We start from the raw sequence: 19,569 nt of genomic DNA on the forward strand, positions 1-19,569 counted from the left end.
GAGAAGTGGTGAAACTCTTCAAAGATTTTGACGAAATGGAAAAGGCAAACAGTCCCCATTTATGATATACACGTAATTTTCATTGTTAAAGTTTTTGTTTTTCTTCGCTATAAAAAAATTTCGTCTTTAATCTTTTAGAAAACCTAAATAGGCGCTGACAGTATATATGCACATCTTTTTTTAATACGAAACATTAAAAAATTCTTTTCTTTCTTTTCTTTTTTTTTACAAGCATCCTTCTTATTTTATCGAAATATCTTTTTATTGAAGCACACAGAGAAAAGACTCAAAAATCACAAAAGATTTGTCATTTGCATAAACAGAGCAAAGTCGGTTGACTGTTGTTTTCTTTTTACAAATAAAAAAATCAAGACAAAAAATCACATTCCATTGTATTGACAATTAAATCTGGTCTGTAAAATTAATTACGGATATTGAAAATTGTTGAAGCGAGGAAAAGAATCAATGTTCTTCATAAGTCAATTTAGTGTGTGTGATCATAAAAGAGAAAAAGACATTGCGCTGCAAACACATGATTTATGCACTGCGTGTGTAGCAGAGAAAGAGAGAGTGCACAAGTGAAGTTTTTCATTTTTCACGTATGCAAAGACGAATGTGAGTTTTGTGTAACAAAAAATGAAGATGATATTGATTTAAATAGACTTCCAGTTGAGTTGATTAAACGCTGTTTTTGCTTTGCACAAAAGTACCTGGTAGAGCTTTCATGATCTTTTATTTCACGTGCTTCAAATTTTTGGTGTACGAAAAATATTTTCAGTTGTTCTTGAAACACGCTTGAAGAAAGATGGCTGCAGAAATTTCCAAACGAGTAATCAAGAAAATTGTCAATGTTAAGGAAACAGAGGTTTGTCGATTGCTCTTTTTTTTTGCATCTTCTTATTTCTTCACTTTCGTTTTCATTTTTCATTTTCATTAAATATTGAAAACTTTTCTCTTTGTCAGGTTTTTTCTGAGAAGTGTTTTTTATTATGGAAAGCTTTTTGAAACATCTGCCTTTCCTTTTGTGTATGGTGTCTTTTGATGAAAGAGGGAAATATAAATAATTTGTAAATTTTTGGAAGCTGGCCTGCAGAAGAGCTCCCGATGTATAGCTGATGCAGAATTTCTAGTTGTCAAAATCTTTGGTTTGAGTCTACATTTTCTGACAAATCTCTAACCGATATTTTTTCTTTTTTTCTCTCTCTTCAAAAGTAAAAAAATCCTTATGACACTGGGATGTAATGTAATTCCAAAGTTCTTCATGAGTTTTGTTTTCCCATAAAAATTGATGATAAAAAATGTCTTTATTTTCGACATCGATTTACTATAATAACATAATAAGTAACAGAGCACCATCGTAGCGGCTTTCTAATGACCTATAAACCTATCGATCTTGAAATTTAGGAGAAAAGCCACAACGGTGGAGTTTTATTGTCAAGAATGTCATTTTGAAATCAACAAGTTTTAAAGCAGCGAGGAAAAGCGATAAGCGAAATAAGAAAGACCCAGGGGGTACATCAACTCCCTTTTTGTAAGGAAATTAAAAAGACCTGCATGATTGACTTTTTTTCTGAAATTTTATCAAAAAATATAATTTTTTATGTTAATTAATTATAAAGCATCTATCTTAAAATAAGGGCAGCATTCGCTTTCCTGTTTTATCATGCGCTTTATAGAAAAGAAGAAAAAAAATCAGTTGTTGGCCTTCAATTTTAAAATAAAGACAGGGGTCAGTCATTTTCTTCGTTGTGAAATTTCTTCACTGTCATGTTAGAAAAATAATCGTCTTAAAAAGGTTCAATGCTCTCATGATCGAACATAGCGAAGAAAAAACAACAATGTGAAAATTTTTCAAATTTTAATGAAACATAGAGCCCGCGAACTTAAGACTTGAAAAAGGTTTTCTAGGATATCCTGACTTTTTTCTCTAATATGTCATTTCACATCATTTTTCGACTTCTATGTGTGTCTATCGCCTGTTTGTTTGTGTTTTTCTGTGAACTGATATTTTTCTTTTACTGTAAAGACAAGAGAGTCATTTTTCACTTCATATTCAAACAAAATACTCCTTTTTTTGTTTTGTTTTCTTTTCGTAACTAAATAAGATGGTACTGGTTTTTTGTTTATACAAGGAAAAGGACATCTTTTGAATGACTTTTTCCTGCCAGATCTTGACGAATTTGGATAAATCTGATTAATTTTCCTCGTTTTTTCTTCACGTCGACATACGAAATGAAAAATACAGACTCTCTATCCTGGCTATCCCATTTAAGTCTCTTCCGCGATCAAATTCAATTTAAAAAGATAAAAGAGAAAAAGGGAGAGACAAAAAAAACACAGACAAAGGGAAATTTCATTGCTTTTTTTTCCATTAAATCCCCACTTGATCTTTTTGATTGATCAATGGTTGAAATAATCACACCCCCTAATCAAAAATTTATGAAAATCATGTAACTTTTACATTTCTTACATAAAAAAGGAACAATGGCTGTATTTTATTTATTGTCCAATATCTTGTTATTTGGAGCAAATTGTTTTCGATTTTTGATCGATAAAACAAATAAAAGTATTTTTCCCTTTCTCTCACTCTTAAATGTCGTTGAAAAATAATTACCCTTCAAATTTACAAGGGGCGATTAATCTTCAATTAAGAAATTCGATGGAAAAAACAATCTTGTTAGTGAATCAAAGAAAACCCCTTCTTCGCTCGAAGTTTTTCAATTAAAAAAAAAAAGGCAATGAAATGACTCAAAATCAAAGGACAGCATCTCCTAAATTAGATTTAAATCTATTCTTTTGAAAAAAGGACTCGGAAAAAGAAAAGAATTTGAACGTCAGCATAATAAAGTTTTTGTGAAGGTAATACCGCATTGCTTATCTCTGTAAAGAGAAAAGCTCATTTTCTTTTTATGAGGTTTCAGTACTAACCTTATCACTACAAAGATGAGTTTTATAAAGTCTTTATGAGTGTTTTCTCTCGCGAAAAGCAAAATAAATGGGTTTAAATCGCATATTGACGACACCTTATCTTTCCCATTGTCACAAAGAAAAATGAAGTGATTATAAGCAGAAAAGACCTCTATTTTTTAATTCCACTGGCTTTTCAATTTTCTTTACTTTACACATTTTTTATTTTCTGTTTCTCTAATTCTTATATGTCAGCAATTTTAATTTGAAGTTTCTTTCTGTCAAACATTTTTTTATAAATATCAAGATTATGTTATTCTTGATTTCAAAATACCTCTTAAGAAAGATCTTGACCGCAGAAAATATCAACTCAGGCCCAGCCCTCTTCTTGTTTCATCTTTCTTTTCAAAGCATCAATTTTCTCTCTTATTTTTTGTCATGTCGCAACTAATTTGTTTTCATTTCGCACCCTAAAATCTGTCACATGCTTCTTGACAAGAAGAGCAAAGGAAAGGCTTGAAAAATATACGCACAAGCCTCCCTAGGCATTGTTTGAAACTAATTTGGGTGTTAATTACCCCCGTGATGATTTAAACATTAATTAGATGGCTCTTTTCGTGTATTGCGCAATATAAACGTAATTAAAGATTTTAGCTTTTGAATGAAAAAATCCGGGCCTTGGGTACTTGGGTTTAAAGTTTAAAATGTTGATTTTAGTTGCCAAGGGAGAGTAGACGGAGGTCGGTATTTTTATCCATTTTTCACGTCATTATCAAAAGTTCTCTTTAAAGGAGAGAGAAGAAACCCTGTTGAGTTCCATTTTCATTTGTTTGTCTGTTCGTCATATATGAGTAGTATGTAGGATGGAAAAATATCTCCTTTTTTCGTAGCCGTTGTTTTATAAATAAAATGTAAAAGGAAAACAAATAGTGAATCGGAAGCGAGAATTTCACATGTATTGTTTTCATTATTGAAGTGGTATTTCGTTACCTATACACCTTATTTCCTCTGCTGTTTTATTTAGTTTTGACTTTTCATTGTCCTCTTGTTAATCCAATCTTTTACTTAAACTGTCCTTTTCTTTTGTCAACATATTGAAAATATCTAGTAATCTGTGCAACATTAAATCAAGAAATCCTTAATCGCATTACTGTTTTGTTTCGTCTATTTCTTCTCATCTCTAATTATTTCATGTGAATGAAGATTGAATTTAAATTTTCTCTTTATAAAGGCACTATAAAGTGCATTATAAATCGGACAGAAAAAAGATGCCTCCATTTTGTTGCCATGCGTCAAACTTTTGTTTCGAAGTACTAAAAATAGGCATTTTGTACTAAATACCAACCCTCCAATCTTACTCAAAAGTATCGACAGCTTTCATTTTCAGCACCAAAATCGAAAAAATCGAAATTTTGGAACAGAAAGGACCAACAAATAAATGAAAATGTAGCCTAAATTTTCGGTTCTTCTATGTTCTTAAAAAGATAACTCCAAAATACAACTCCTTTGGTTACGCGTCGAAAGTAGTTACCAAACCTTATCTGTGTACCCCTCTACTTACAATAACTATAACAGACATTTTTCATTCGATTCCTTCAACAGGACGGACAAAAACAATTTGAAGTGGAATGGCAAAACACATGGGAAACTGAAGAAGCTCTCAAAGCATTAGCTCAATCATCAGAACTGATCGAAAAATTCCTCAAGGGGCAATGCGAAGAAAACAATAATTCGATCATCGAACCCAATGAGGAACCGATAGCACAAACGAATATCGCCGATGACAATAAAACGAAAGATGTCTCAAAAACCGACAGTGAACCGACGACGACGAATTCAATCGCCGATGACGACGACGAAGAAGATGGTTTACAGATCGATGAGGTTCGTCATTTGATTGCTAAGGTTGGCATGCCTTCTTACTTCCTATTATGGTATCTAAAATTATTCTAATAATGTCTCAAAAATGCGAAAATGAATTTAGTCTTTAGTTTGCTTACTTGCCTGAATTGATTAGCGTCCCTTTTAGTACTCGCTACGAAAGTGTATCTCGCGTTAAACGTAGCGTAGTAGTATTTCTACAGAAATTTTCAACGCTTTGGGGCCTTTGGTGCGGAACTCAAATTGAATTTTAGCAACCATCGAAACGGGAGTTATAGTTTTGTACATCGTAACTAATTAACTTTCAATAACTTTTGCTTCCCCAGCAGTCAATGGAAATTGAAGAAACAGCAAAGGAGCCAGCACTCTCTGATCTTTTTTCCTCTCCTCCGAACAAGAAAGCTGCTGGGAAGAAAGGCATCAATGCTATCATCTCAAGATTACAAAAAACACAACAAAAAGGTTCGCTAGCCATTCTCACACAAATTTGAAGTTAAATTTTTGGGTAGTCCACTTTATAGTATTGAAGAACTAGTCTAAGATTTTAGTGCTCCCAATTAAGACTAGGCCTTAATCCCGGTTGCTTGAACAGCTTCGATGGGTTTTACAAGTTTGGAGAAATATAGTTTATAATATATAATATAAAGGGTTTATGGTTGGAAATTTTGGGTGTTTTGGGTATTTTTACCAGGAAGGGTTGAAGTAAAAGCTAAAAAGTCCTAAGAACAACTTTAAGAAGGACGGCCTATTCAGGTCTGTAAAACAAGGAAAAGATATCAATACACAAGCTGCCCAATTATGTCCGAAATGAAAAAGAAAAGAGTAGTTATGTTTGGCGTTCGAGTGTTTGTTTGTTTGATTGCTATCTTGCGGGTTTCTTCGCTAATCACTTCAACATAATAGGATTTTGAAAATGATGGATAACGAGTTTAGTCTTAAAATATCTTCTCTAAATCTATTGTTTTCAATTCTTTAATTTTCCCATTATCCTCTAGAAGTCATTTTTAAAGTTACTGATTTAATGACCCATTTATGGTCTGCCTCCGTTTAAATTAATGACATTCTTTTTACATGCTTTTCTAAAATTGAAAAACGAAGATAACCTTCCCCCTTTCTTTCTCCTTCTTTCTTGATATGGATTGTGATAAGGTAATTATTGAAATCTTGAAGAGCTTCTAGCACTGACTGATTCCTAGATTATATCTGTATATCCCGACATTTTTTTCTTTGAGAAACAAAACAATCAATAAACGAGGTTGAAAACCCCTCACTCATTTTTTCTAGGACTCAAACCAACAGACTTGCCACCAATCAGCAATGGCAGTACAGATCTTTCTTCAGACTATGTGGCTAAAACGCCTCTCTCACCAACCGCTGCCTGCGAAGCTCCCGAAGGAATGCTACCTACATCCAACGCTACTTCACAACTGCAATCCGCCACACGATCTGACAGTAGAACTCATTCTCAATCATCGTCACCTGCTCCGCCAATGGCCGCCACATCCGCCCTATCGATCGATTTGAACGCAGGAGGACACCCATTGAAAACAACGCAGAGCTACGAACTCATTCAAAGGTACATCTTCAATTCTCCTGGAAGTCCACGTTTCTTCTTTTGTTTTTTTTTTCATTGAATCACCCTAAACATATCTGGCGTGTCCAGGTTTACGACTGAATCGGATTGATTGATATGATCAGTATTCTTAAGGATTCAATTGTACCATTGTAAACATGTACCAGACAGACAGGGCAGTCCCTGGTATACAAGCATCGCTCGGTTGGGTAGGATAGACTAGGATTTAAACCATACATCTCAATGATGTGGTTTACTTTTTAGATTACCTTCGGGTGTCACGACCGTCGTGCGAAATTTGCCGCCCGGTACTGTATTCTACGAACCCGGGCAAATGCGGACTGGTGTTCCTCCATCGACATCCGGGCAACCCACAATACTCCAGCACTTTCACCAACCAAACACTGGCGCATCTGTACTTACTCAAGTGTAGCATCTGTTCGGAAGTGTTCAGTGACGAAGCGAAATTCCGCACTCACGCCTTCATGCATGAGCAAGTCTCCCTACTCAAGAACGACCCTCCAAAAATGATGAAACCTGGAACGTACGAATGTAAATTCTGTCACGCCATCTTTGACGATAAAGAGAGACTGAAGCAACATTATATAGAAAAACACGAGAAAGAGCACGCCCTCATTCAACCGGCTGATCAGCTCTTCCAGTGCACTTTCTGTGACTTGAAGTTTCTGCATTATAACGCACTCGTACAACATCAGCAAACACATTCGCAGAGAAAAGAAGTTTATATTCTTCCCAAACAACAGCTTCAAGGTATGTATTATGCTTTCACCAAGGGCTTTTTGTTACCTACCTTTCCTTTGAACACATTTGCCACGTTTCTGGGTTAAGGTATAAAGCGTACTGCAGGTAGAAAGGAATAATTACTTCGTTAAAAGTACAGTAAGTAATGAAGATTTCTATGTGAAAGTATATCGCGACTAAGCTATCAAAGTGTCTCTGTTAAGTATTCCGTAAGGATTTTTAAATTTAATCCATTTTTTCTTTCGTAGGAGGACAACTGATGACGGCAGACGGCAAACCTGTTCTCTTGGACCCAACCGTCATCCCCGTTGACTCCACCCTACTTCACGAGAAAGTCAACGCATCAATGAACGAATCGATCCGCATGAAGAAAGAACAACATGATTCGGTTAAAAGTGAAGACATAGGAACTCCTCCTCCATCGACATCCATGACCACTCTGGACTTCCAACCAGTCAACGAGGCTCTACACAACAAGGCCAGCACCAGTAGTGTCAGCGGTGAACGCAAAATGTTCCGTTGTAACATTTGTGACGAGCTGTTCGAAACCGAAGACGCACGTGCTAAACATTCACTCGTCCACGTCAATCGATCCTCGTCCCTCGATTGTCACATCTGTGGTAAACAGTTCCGACATCGCACCAATCTTTCCACACACATGATCGTTCATTCAGGCATCAAACCACACCAGTGCCATATCTGTCTTCGCCGCTTTCACACAGAAAGTCAACCTTCAACGACACATGCATATCCACGATGGATCACGACCGTTCACATGTCGAATGTGTCAAAAATCGTTCACACAGAAAGCCAACCTACAACGCCATATTTTATCACACACGGAATACAGCAAGGAAGATGTACTACAAGCACTCAACGAAATCCCAAACGAATCTGAAGTCAATAACGCTATCAATGAGAGTTTGAGCCGAAGCCATGTCTGTAGTGATGGGCGACAAAAAATCTATAGGCGGATCCACCTCGGCGCCCAATACGCCAATTTCACAATCAGCAGACAAAGCTGACCTTCAGTGCGATGTTTGCGAGAAGTCATTCACAAATAAACTGAATCTCCAGAAACACATGCTCTCGCATACAGACTCGAAACCATATCAATGTTTTGTCTGCGGTAAAGCGTTCCGTTTACGTTTGTCGTTGCAAAAACATTACGCCGTGCATACAAACCATACCACGTCATTTACGTGTACAACCTGTCAACGTTCATTCCTCTCTAAAACCAACCTCCAACGTCACATGTTGATTCATATCACGGCCACCAACCAATGCTACCTTTGCGATCGATCCTTCACAGAAACGGACAGCCTGGAACGTCACTTTGCTGAACATGTGGACGAAACGATGCCTGGTGTTTCTCTACCACAACGATACTTCGAACAATCGAAGCCAGGGCACAACTACAGATGCGCAACTTGCGATATCATCTTCGAATCACCAATGATCTTCAGCCAGCATCTTCAATGTCATAAACGTAGCTTAAATTCAGATTCCAATCTCCTAGACATCGGTGACCCTGACAAAGCATACGAAGAGAACCAAGCGTGTCCTCTACAATGCAACTCGTGTGACCTCGTTTTCATGTCCGTTGCTAAGCTCGAATCACACATGGCAACGCATTCGATGGATGAGAAGGAGAGTTCTTCCCTGGAAAGCATCACTGAAGCAACTGTTAAACCTTCCAACCCAATCCCTTTGACTTCAGAAGAGATCATGATCACCGAGACGAGCAACAACGGCAGTATGGCTTCTACCAGCGATATCGGTAAAAGCATCAAATCAGAACCTGTCTCGCCAGCAGCTAGTCCGTCCTCTTATCGACTTTCCAGATGTCCAGTCTGCAAAGACATGTTTCATTCAAAAGAAGAAATGCAACGACATTATTCGTCTGCTCATTTGAAATCAGACTCTGCGTTACCCGACGACGGAATGGAAGTCGACATCATGGAGGAAGATAACGTCTTTGAGGACGACGACGACGGGGCAATAGATGACGAACAGTTGAACGAGGTGCTTGATGGAAACTCGCAAATTCCCGCTTCTGCTTTGGTCAGCGAAAATGAAGAACGGTTGATTCGTGAGAATGAAGAATTCATCAAAGACAATATCCTTGGTGGACCGGCCGAATACGAATCGAAAGGCCGATACGAACGTGGTAACTACAGTTGCAAGATCTGCAATCGTGTGTTGACCTATAAGTACAGCTTGGAAAAACACATGCTTCTTCACACTGGCAGTTTCCCGTACAAATGTCAACTGTGCTCCAAAAGGTTGGTTTTTTATCTTTCTTGGTATTAGAAATTTTGGAATTTCTTCCATTTCTTCAAGGGTTAGTTACCCAACCTGCTCTTTACTAACTTACACCAATTGATTCAGAATGATTTTTTATTACTAAGGTTTTCCATAAAAAAGAGCTGTATTGTCTTTGATTTTCCGCCTTTCTAGTTTTTAATATGCTCAACATTTTACCTAATGGCTACATCCCTGTATCGCGTTATATTTCTTCACATTATTTTCCGATGGACCTTGATGTATATGAGTTAATTTTCATCAATCAAACTTCGATGTTTTTCTTCCATAGGTTTAACCACAAAGCCAACTTGGACAAACACTTGGTTGTGCACAGCGGTGAGAAACCGTACGTCTGTCATATCTGCTCGCGACCTTTCAGTCAAAAATCCAACCTGCAACGTCATCAACTCACGCACACGCAAAACCGTGACTTCGTTTGTGACGTTTGCGGGAAACGTTTCAACCACATGGCTTCATTGAAAACACATTCACTCATCCATACTGGTGCCAAACCGTTCGCTTGTTACGTCTGCCATAAACGCTTCAACCAGAAAGGTAACCTCAAACGACACATCCAAACCCATCGTACCGGAAAACGTGGAAAGATTCGAAGCGATAGTTTATCGAGTGGCGAAGGTAGTTATCGGATGGAAAACGATCGATTAGACACGATGAGTTACGAACCGTCCGATGACGAGACTTACGAACCGATAGTGATCCCGATGCCTGCGACCATCAAACCATTCCCGAATATCGAATCACCGACACGACAATCGGAGCGTGTTCGTATCAAGAAGCAAGAGGTGGAAGAAGAATACGATTTTTATGACGATATGGAAGAGCCTCTCCCGACTATGATCGGTGGTGGAGCCGAAACCCCACCGAAAGCACCCTCGCCTGTGCCGAACATCAACGTAACTACTTATCACGAACTCCGACCAAAAGATGAGATTGTAACTGTCATGCCTTCGGACGCGTTGGAGAACAACAATACAACGGAAATGAACCGAGAACCGACGAAACCTTTAAACAAAAACGACAATTTCCATTGTGATACGTGCTCTAAACTCTTCGTATCGATGGCTAGTCTTGATGCGCACAAGAAGAGCGCACACAGTTCGATTGTTTGCGAAACCTGCGGCAAACATTTCTCACAAAAAGCTAATCTTTTGAAACATAAACTTATTCATTTAAACAGGAAACCATTTGTTTGTAAAGTTTGCAACAAAGCCTTCCGACAGAAAGCAAATCTTCAACGTCACGAACTGATCCACAGCAAAGACCGGAAGACCGTCAACTGTCCCGAATGCAACAAATCTTTCCGTTGCTCGTGGTCGCTCAAACAGCACATGAAAAATCACGCTATGAACTCAGGAATCCCATTAGCCCCCGGAAACCCTGTTGCAACAACCACCACACTCGGTCCGGATAACTTCTTATACGGATGTTCTGTATGTGGAAAAACCTTTAAAGATAAAGATCAGCTACAAATTCATTTCAGTGTTCATCAAGCGCCCAGTGCTTTCGGATGTGGTATTTGCAATCAAATCTACCCAACCAAAGATGAACTTATTGATCATATGCGGCAACACGATGCCACACATATGGTCCCCCACGAGGGCCCCATTCATGTCCCACTTAAAACATAAGGTCCTGTTGGTGGGAGACCTGTAATATTTTGAACACTTTTCGTATAGAACGTTTTACTGATGTCTTTTTTATTGATAGACTTTGTTGTAATTTTGTAAATATTTCTTACATATGACGTTTTTCACCTTATGCTCGTGTCCGAATTGCACAATTTTTTATCACATTTATATAACTTTTTTCGGACGCTTAAGGTTTTTGCTACATTTTCCTGACAATTTTATAAGATATTTTCACGTTCATCGCCTTTTTAAAATTATTTTTCTAATGTACCTTTTCGTACTAGTAACGTGAAAGTTTTTTGCATGATAGCTTTAGTATATAAAAATGATAGTATATTTTTCAGAGTTTGTAAATTTTTCTGCCATTTTTTGGATTTATATAAATAGTTTTAGATGATCAAAATATATTAAAGGTATATCAATAATCATTTCCTTTCCGAAAAATTTCCAATTCCCATATCCAACTGATACTTTGAAGCGATGAAATCAGATTGTTTAGGTGCTCATAGATCTTTACCTTTCCAACGATTTTAAGTTTCTTCTATGTATTTGCCCGAAATAACGACGTTTCCGTTTCCTGTCTTGACTTTCAGTTATCTCTTAAAGCAACGGATTAGAATAGGTGGATTAACTTCTCTCGTTGCTCCCAAGAGAGATCCATTGTCTTCTCATTGTTACAAGAAAAATCTGTAAATGACTCTGCGCACTCCTCGTTTAGTTTTTTCATTGTTTTTATAAGAACAATTTTCCAATTTATACAGTTTCGAAAACGAATTTGTCCTATGATTCGATCAATTTTGATGATTTTGCAAATATTTTAAGTCCTGCACTTAAGTTTTAGCATCAACAAACGCTAGACCAGTTTTAATGTAAATTTTTAATCTTTTGTCAATGGCAATCTTCAGATAAGTGAAAATTAACGTATGGTCTATAACTAAGAAACTATCGATGGGTCACGAATGGGTTGCATACTGGTGAAAGAAGACTGTATTTAGAATTAGGAAAATAAATTTCAAATTATTTGGCTAATTTCTGCATTGGATAGAAAGGGCTAAAATAGTGCATTTTCTTATTTAAAATGTACCACGTGATACGTAATGACCAATGAAAATGTTGAAAGTAATGATTTTTTACAACTTTTTTACAACTTATCAAGTTTTAATTGCTAGCAAACTCGTAAAAAAGTTTGATAACCTAACGAGGAGTGTTTTCTATGAGTTCTTAATCCACCTATTCTAATCCGTTGCTTAAAGGCAAAGTGCTAATTGCCTTGAGTTTTTTACCCTCTTTTCTTCACAAAACCATCATTTCGAATGAAAATTTGAAACTTCGGCTAAGGTAGAGATAAATGTGAACGTGAACTTTTTTACATCAGGGTACGCCGCTATACAAGACCCCTGTTTTCACTATTTGAATTGAGATTTTAATATAGAACAAAGAAACTTACTGAACGAAATAAAAACTTGAGTAAATTAGGTCGGAAGTGCCAGCCTGGTAATTTTCTGAAAAATCCTCAAAATGAAAATTTCACTAAATATCAGGCAATATTCCAGGTAATTCTTTCCAAAATGCAAAACGAATTTCCAAAATTATCCCCAAAAACTAAAATTTCAGAAAATGGCAGGCAAAAAAATTGCGAAGAAAAAATAAATTTCGAAAGTCAAAATTTTTCAGGATTTCTTTTCCAGGAAATTATCTAAAACCTTTACCAGGAAATTTTTCCAAATAAATTCTCAAAAAACTAAAATTTCAGAAAATGGCAGGCAAAAAAATTGCGATGTATCAATTAATTTCGAAAGTCAAGTGTTTTCAGGATTTCTTTTCCAGGAAATTATCTAAAACCTTTACCAGGAAATTTTTCTAAAAATATTCCGGGTAAATTTTTCCAAATAAATTCTCAAAAAAAGAAAATTTCAGAAAATGGCAGGCAAAAAAATTGCGAAGAAAAAATAAATTTCGAAAGTCAAAATTTTTCAGGATTTCTCCTCCAGGAAATTATCCAAAAACTTTCCCATGAAATTTTCCAAAAAGTATTCCAGGTAAATTTTTCCAAATAAATTCCCAAAAAACGAAAATTTCAGAAAATGGCAGGCAAAAAAATTGCGAAGAAAAAATAAATTTCGAAAGTCAAAATTTTTCAGGATTTCTCTTCCAGGAAATTATCCAAAAACTTTCCCAGGAAATTTTCCAAAAAGTATTCCAGGTAAATTTTTCCAAATAAATTCCCAAAAAACGAAAATTTCAGAAAATGGCAGGCAAAAAATTGCGAAGAAAAAATAAATTTCGAAAGTCAAAATTTTTTTTAGGATTTCTTTTCCAGGAAATTTTCCAAAAACTTTCCCAGAAAAATTTCCAAAAACTTTCCAAGAAAATTTTCCAAAAAATATTCCAGGTAAATTTTTCCCAATAGAATAAATATCCCATGCAATTCTCTCCAAAAAGAATTTCCAAAAATATCCTAAAAAACAAAAATTTCAGAAAATAGCAGGTAAAAATATTGAAAAGAAAAAATAAATTCGAAAGTCAAAATTTTCAGGATTTCTCTTCCAAGAAATTATCCAAAAACTTTCCAAAAAGTATTCCAGGTAAATTTTTCCAGGTAAATTTTTCCCAAAAGAATAAATATTCCATGTAATTCTCTCCAAAAAGAATTTCCAAAAATATCCTAAAAGACAAAAATTTCAGAAAATAGCAGGTAAAAATATTGAAAAGAAAAAATAAATTTCGAAAGTCAAATTTTTTTCAGGATTTCTTTTCCAGGTAATTATTTTCTATAAAGAACAAAATATTTCAAAAATACCCGAAAAATAGCAAAGAAAAAATATTTCTAAAGTCAGAAGTTTTTCTTTTTTCCGAAAGAAATCTCCAAACTTGAAGCCAATCCTTTCAAGTCTTGCGGGAGACTTTTTACCAAATTGTTTTGGGGAGAACCCTCCACAAGATTTACAAAAGAACAGCTACAGGTGTTTTTTGGTCATTTACACAATAATTCTTTTATAAGTACATTTTACGCAAATAAAAAAAAAGTAATACAAAATAGGAAAAAAATGAAATTCCAAGATATCCCTAACCAAAAAACAGAAAGATTTCCACAGTTTTCACGATGGGAAATAAATAAATTTTGGTGTAAAGCTAGGAAAATTATGTATTATAATTCATGAGCTAGAAATTTAATGAGAAGAAACCTAAATTTGTTAACACGTGAAAAGAAAGCGACAAACAATTGAATATTCAATCAAGTTCGAGGCAAAAAACGAATGGGCCTAACTATCCGGGGTTCATCTGATAAAATTTTCTATCATTTGCTAATATTCACATATAGTTGAAAATAGACCCGAGCTTTAGCTTTCCATCCGAGAAATCCAGCCCGGGCATACTATAATCGGATTAACTTTGGCGAGATTAAAGCATTATGCTTTAACTTTCGTTTACACCATTTGTCAGAAATCGTAACTTTTCTAGCTGTTTCACTTGGTAAGATTGACTGAGTTCAATAGAAGTGGTCGAATACAGATCAGCTATAATAAAAAAAAAAACAATAAGACAAGGCAAACTTGATTTGCTGTTTTACGCCCAAGAAGTTTCAAATTTTCAGGGTCAGAGTCAGCCCCGTAAAACAACCACTTATATTAGTCTCCCCTCAAGTAGTTTACAAATGAATTTACCTTCCCTGTTTGAAAAGGCTTGGCCGAAACTGTCTTTTTCTTAGGTTTTTATCAAAATAAATACATTTGTTAAAATTATTTGAATAATATCCTAGTACTGAATGAGAGCTATGTTTCAAAAAAATAAATTTTCCAATTAAAACCAGCCTACACCGAGATCTCTAAATACGACCAGGTGAAACCAGGCTAGACTGTAGACTTGATGAAGGCGATAAAGGTCTTTCAAGATCACCAACGGTAGCCTGGTTAGCTTGTAATTCTTGAAGTGTGTTCACCAATCGATTCCATTCGTCGGGTCGAGGAAGTGCAAGTTGCTAAAAAAGGTTAAAAAGGGTAAAAAATGACTGACGCAATATTTTTATTAGAAAGAAAGTTATTTCAAAGTCCAAGCAGTTTTTTTGTTTGGGTTTTTTTTCTTTCAAAATGACCTCTTCAAATGCTCCTAGTCTACTTCACTGAGCTGTTCAGTCAGAAGTAAACTGAGCACACTTTTTTTATACGAATATTTATAGTAAAAGCAGGTAAAAGCCATATGGCAAGAATACCGGCATCGTGGAATTTGGCAACTGTAACTAAAAATGGCATTTTAAGAGCATTTTACTATTAAATGCCAACTATTCCCCAACAATGCTAAAAGGTTCCACAAAAATGCCAAATTTTTGCTTGAGGTATGTATTAGGCTAGGTTGCAATATATGGTGTCTTGAATATGACGGACTTTAAAAACTGAAACTGTCGGGGTTTTTGACGGAAATAAGTAACTGGTAACATCATAACATACATAGTATATATTATAATACTATTTATTAATGCATAACGTCTCATACACATGCTACTTTAATGGGATAAATTTTCGCGGGGATTAAATTTCGCGGTTGAGCTCATCCGCGAAATTTTAAGATTTCGCGGGGATTAATTTTCGCGGATGACACTATAGGGGGGCATTATTTTCTCGATTTTGTGACTTTTACTGTCAAATTATGCATATTGGTTGTTGAAATACACATTATTTGCGCCTCTTTGATGCAAGTAACCATTCAAATAGTATTTATTTGACATATTTTGAGTTTTGTTTAGAAATATTTCGCGAATGGGCCTTTTTCAAATTTCATATGGGACTTATTTTCGCGGATGACACCCAAATCCGCGAAATCCGCGAAAATTAATCCCCGCGAAAATTTATCCCATTAAAGTATAATATAATGATTGCCACCACAGAGTCTATACAGATGGCCCACACAGAGACACCTTGTAATTGGGACAGCTGGAACATTAGAACAGTTAATAAAACGCCCTTAATAAACACCCATTCACGCCTTTCACACCCACCACCACAGAGTCTATACAGATGGCCCACACAGAGACACCTTGTAATTGGGACAGCTGGAACATTAGAACAGTTAATAAAACGCCCTTAATAAACACCCATTCACGCCTTTCACACCCACCACCACAGAGTCTATACAGATGGCCCACACAGAGACACCCTGCAATTGGAACAGCTGGAACACTAGAACAGTTAATAAAACGCCCTTAATAAACGCCAATCCACGCCTTTCACACCCACCACCACAGAGTCTATACAGATGGCCCACACAGAGACACCCTGCAATTGGAACAGCTGGAACACTAGAACAGTTAATAAAACGCCCTTATAAAACACCCATCCACGCCTTTCACGCCCGCCACCATAGAGTCTATACAGATGGCCCACACAGAGACACCCTGCAATTGGAACAGCTGGAACACTAGAACAGTTATCAAAACGCCCTTAATAAACGCCAATCCACGCCTTTCACACCCACCACCACAGAGTCTATACAGATGGCCCACACAGAGACATGGATTGGCGTTTATTAAGGGCGTTTTATTAACTGTTCTAGTGTTCCAGCTGTTCCAATTGCAGGGTGTCTCTGTGTGGGCCATCTGTATAGACTCTGTGGTGGTGGATGTGAAAGGCGTGGATTGGCGTTTATTAAGGGCGTTTTAATAACTGTTCTAGTGTACGAGACGTTATGTATTATAGTATTATAATATATACTATGCATGTTATGAAGTGACCAGTTTTATGGATTACAGGGAATAACTCACTTAGTAGAGATTTCATGTTGACGTTTTAACAAATATATCGTCGATACTTATTTCCGTCACAAAACCCCGACAGTTTCAGTATTAAAAGTCCGTCATATTCAAGACACCATATATTGCAACCTAGCCATGTATTACATGCTAGATTTTGGATCCAAACCTAAGAATACCGTGAGAATATTTCAAGATTATTTTTCCCAAAAAGTGAAGAGTATTCATGATGAATTTGAAAAATACCATTCCTATAAAAGCGTGTAGTCTGAGTGCACCCCGTGAGAAGTTAAGAATCAGGACACCCCTGTCTCACAGCCCGGTGGGAACTTGGGACAGAAATTTCAAATTTCTATGGAAATGCCAATGGGAATAGCAATTCTATTATTCCCAGTTAACAAAATCCAGTGGGATTGGTTTTGCAGTGCAATTTCCCCATTGAATTTCCAATGGGGACAAAAAAGATCAATTTTCCAGTTTGACTAAAATTTTAAGGTATTTTCCATTGGGTAGGGGGTTCTACCGGGTCTATGACACAGGGGTGAATCAGATTACGAAAACGTATAGTCGATCGCAGCGTCTCCTGTTTAAGGCACAGGTGCCTCCCATGGCGAGATGGATAAACCAATCAAGTTTAAGTGATTGGTGTACACATGAAACGTCAGCGGCTCACGTTTATACAATCTATGAAATTGGTAGATCAAACTACAGTGTAAGACACTTTTATACGAAGTTCACTTGTGGTACATAAAAATTGAAAGAGGAAACCCTTCTTTCAGAGGAAAACCCTCAACCTCAATGATAATCTTAGTTTCCATAACGACAACGTAATATAAGCCATGTTGAGATGATTTGATATAGATAAATAAAATGATTGATGCATAGATCGTGTTTCACTGCAAGTAAATAATTTTGGAGCGATCTATTGTCACTCTGAATATACTCGTTAGTAAAAAGACTGTTTGGTTTGCTCGTATATCTTAGAACCTCTAACGATCTACCAGGGCGGACCTTGAACGCAAAGTCCAAAACACCAATCAGCCATTGCGTCCTAAAGTTACCTTTAAAGTTCTAAAGTCACAAGGTACTCTAGGCCAAGTTTACCAGGGCTTGAATGATATAAAACATCTGTATCTATGAATGTGTCAACGCAATGAGAACAGTTAGGGACCGTCCACATGGTACGTACGCACTAAAATGTCGAAAATCGAGTATCCCCTCCCCCCTGTACGCAAGCGTACGCAAATGGCTATACCCCCCTGGTAAGTACGTGCTTTTTCATTTAACCCCCCCCCCCCCGGTTGAAGAAAGTTTCGAATTCAAATCGTTCGGACCTTTATTTCATACATAAAACTCATTGTTTAGTAAGAAACCTTTTCTATTCCTTGCGAAGTTTCTACCGGCCATTCTGAAGCTCAGTTTTTCATTTTGTCCGGTCAAAATTTGAAGATTAGAGGCTTAGATTAATACTTAATAGCGCTTCTAATTAAAGGAGTAACAGCTTTTAAATTATGTTTAGCCAATCTAATAATCCAATAAGTCAATCTGTAATAAATGACTACAAAGATGGTTCCGCCAGACCCCCTGCTCGTTACATTCGAAAAATTACCGGCCAACTGAAATTGCCCTATTTGCAGCACTGCTTGATGCGTATAAGAAGCGTAAAAGTCAACAAAAAAAAAACAAGCAAAAAAGGGCTATGAAAAACTCCCCCTGTACGGAAGCATACGCTTTTGGGAAGACCCCCCTCCCCCTTAGTGCGTACGTACTATGTGGAAGGCCTCTTATTTGACGACATCTCCATCCTGGTCAATTCAGTCCCAGCCCCTTGATAGCGTTTACGGTTGATTAGTGTATCACCCTCATATTCTTCAAGTGGTGTTTGATAAAATAACACGATTAAAATGCAGTCAATCCCTAAGCGGGCTTATAAAGTCGGGGAGTTTCAGATTAGCATCACCCCATTGAATTATGGGGAGTCTCCTTGCGAGAAGGTTGATTTGATAACCGACCTCTATTGGACCACGTTTGCCCTAACACGAGCGATTAGTAGCAGTAGAAACACTTTTGTGTTCACATCCTCTTGTGGCTGTGAAGATTTGGATAGTGAGAAAAGGGAATTTCAAAACAGACAGAAACAATTTCGAAACTGTTTGTTTTAAATTTCCCAATGGCCCAACAAACTTTAATACATGATTAATAATGTAGCGAATCTTATTTTTCAAACCGAGGGAAAAAATCCATTTTTAGATAGAGGATTCCATTCTACTCAGGACTTTTTGACTCTTGAGTTCATTTTATTAATTTCATAAATAAAACCTTTTTAGCTCATCTTTTCCTAATTCAAATGATTACACGCACTCTTTTTATAAAAAGAATTTATAAGAGGCTAAATTTGACAAAACCTACTTGACCCTATCAAAAGATCGTATTCTATTTTACTGGAATTAAATTCGCGAACAGGGAACTGCGCGAGAGTTCAAAAGACAAAACTTCCCCCAAAAAATAATCTGATAAACATAGCAACATACTTCTCCGACATCATAGATATAAATGTAGCCCTCATCATCACCAGCTGCTAGTTGCAATCCACTACCCGACCATTTGACGCGATTGATGGCAGCCATCGGATCCACCGTCACACTCGATGTCGGTACCTAGTCAAATGTAGTACATTAGAAACAATTTTTTTTGATAATGATCGGGATGTGTTAAGACCAAGAGGTTTATCGCACAATGGAATAAAT

General features: G+C 36.6%; 3 protein-coding genes across 5 annotated transcripts in view; 2 read left to right on the forward strand and 1 right to left on the reverse strand.

Moving 5' to 3' along the window:
• Positions 1-427: 427 nt before the first annotated feature.
• LOC136820232 (uncharacterized) lies at positions 428-6,794 on the forward strand. Of its 3 annotated transcripts, none has more exons than XM_067076419.1 (5): positions 428-865; positions 4,510-4,791; positions 5,115-5,250; positions 6,118-6,364; positions 6,626-6,794. In XM_067076419.1, the coding sequence occupies exons 1-5, from the start codon at positions 806-808 to the stop codon at positions 6,792-6,794; spliced, it is 894 nt and encodes a 297-aa protein (XP_066932520.1). In that variant the 5' UTR covers positions 428-805. The 3 variants fall into 3 exon arrangements, with proteins under 3 accessions (XP_066932520.1, XP_066932521.1, XP_066932519.1); XM_067076420.1 differs by having other exon boundaries at positions 429-865; positions 6,130-6,364; XM_067076418.1 differs by having other exon boundaries at positions 432-865; positions 6,073-6,364.
• Positions 6,754-11,404, forward strand: LOC136820226 (zinc finger protein 107-like). Its single transcript, XM_067076412.1, has 4 exons — positions 6,754-7,132; positions 7,372-8,016; positions 8,058-9,408; positions 9,720-11,404. The coding sequence occupies exons 1-4, from the start codon at positions 6,847-6,849 to the stop codon at positions 11,077-11,079; spliced, it is 3,642 nt and encodes a 1,213-aa protein (XP_066932513.1). The 5' UTR covers positions 6,754-6,846; the 3' UTR covers positions 11,080-11,404.
• Positions 11,405-14,057: 2,653 nt separating this feature from the next.
• The window catches only part of LOC136820243 (dynein, cytoplasmic 1, intermediate chain 2a-like), a 32,682-nt gene continuing 27,170 nt past the window's right edge, over positions 14,058-19,569 (reverse strand). The window contains exons 15-16 of the mRNA XM_067076438.1: positions 19,354-19,479; positions 14,058-15,058 (exon numbers count right to left, since the gene is read on the reverse strand). Coding sequence (XP_066932539.1) covers positions 14,906-15,058; positions 19,354-19,479 — 279 coding nt within the window. The 3' untranslated portion in view covers positions 14,058-14,905. The remainder of the gene's footprint in view (positions 15,059-19,353; positions 19,480-19,569) is intronic.

Source organism: Clytia hemisphaerica, unplaced genomic scaffold (genome assembly GCF_902728285.1).
Source record: "Clytia hemisphaerica strain Z4C2 unplaced genomic scaffold, Clytia hemisphaerica genome assembly, whole genome shotgun sequence".
In the NCBI taxonomy this organism is placed as follows: domain Eukaryota; kingdom Metazoa; phylum Cnidaria; class Hydrozoa; order Leptothecata; family Clytiidae; genus Clytia; species Clytia hemisphaerica.

Excerpts from the sequence above, each read along its gene's own strand:
- LOC136820226 (XM_067076412.1), top strand. The coding sequence starts at position 6,847 with ATGCATGAGCAAGTCTCCCTACTCAAGAACGACCCTCCAAAAATGATG. Across the intron at positions 7,133-7,371 it reads TCCCAAACAACAGCTTCAAG|GAGGACAACTGATGACGGCA; the intron begins GTATGTATTATG and ends TTTCTTTCGTAG. Across the intron at positions 8,017-8,057 it reads TCAACGAAATCCCAAACGAA|CCATGTCTGTAGTGATGGGC; the intron begins TCTGAAGTCAAT and ends TTTGAGCCGAAG.
- LOC136820232 (XM_067076418.1), top strand. The coding sequence starts at position 806 with ATGGCTGCAGAAATTTCCAAACGAGTAATCAAGAAAATTGTCAATGTT. Across the intron at positions 866-4,509 it reads TCAATGTTAAGGAAACAGAG|GACGGACAAAAACAATTTGA; the intron begins GTTTGTCGATTG and ends TTCCTTCAACAG. Across the intron at positions 5,251-6,072 it reads ACAAAAAACACAACAAAAAG|GACTCAAACCAACAGACTTG; the intron begins GTTCGCTAGCCA and ends CATTTTTTCTAG.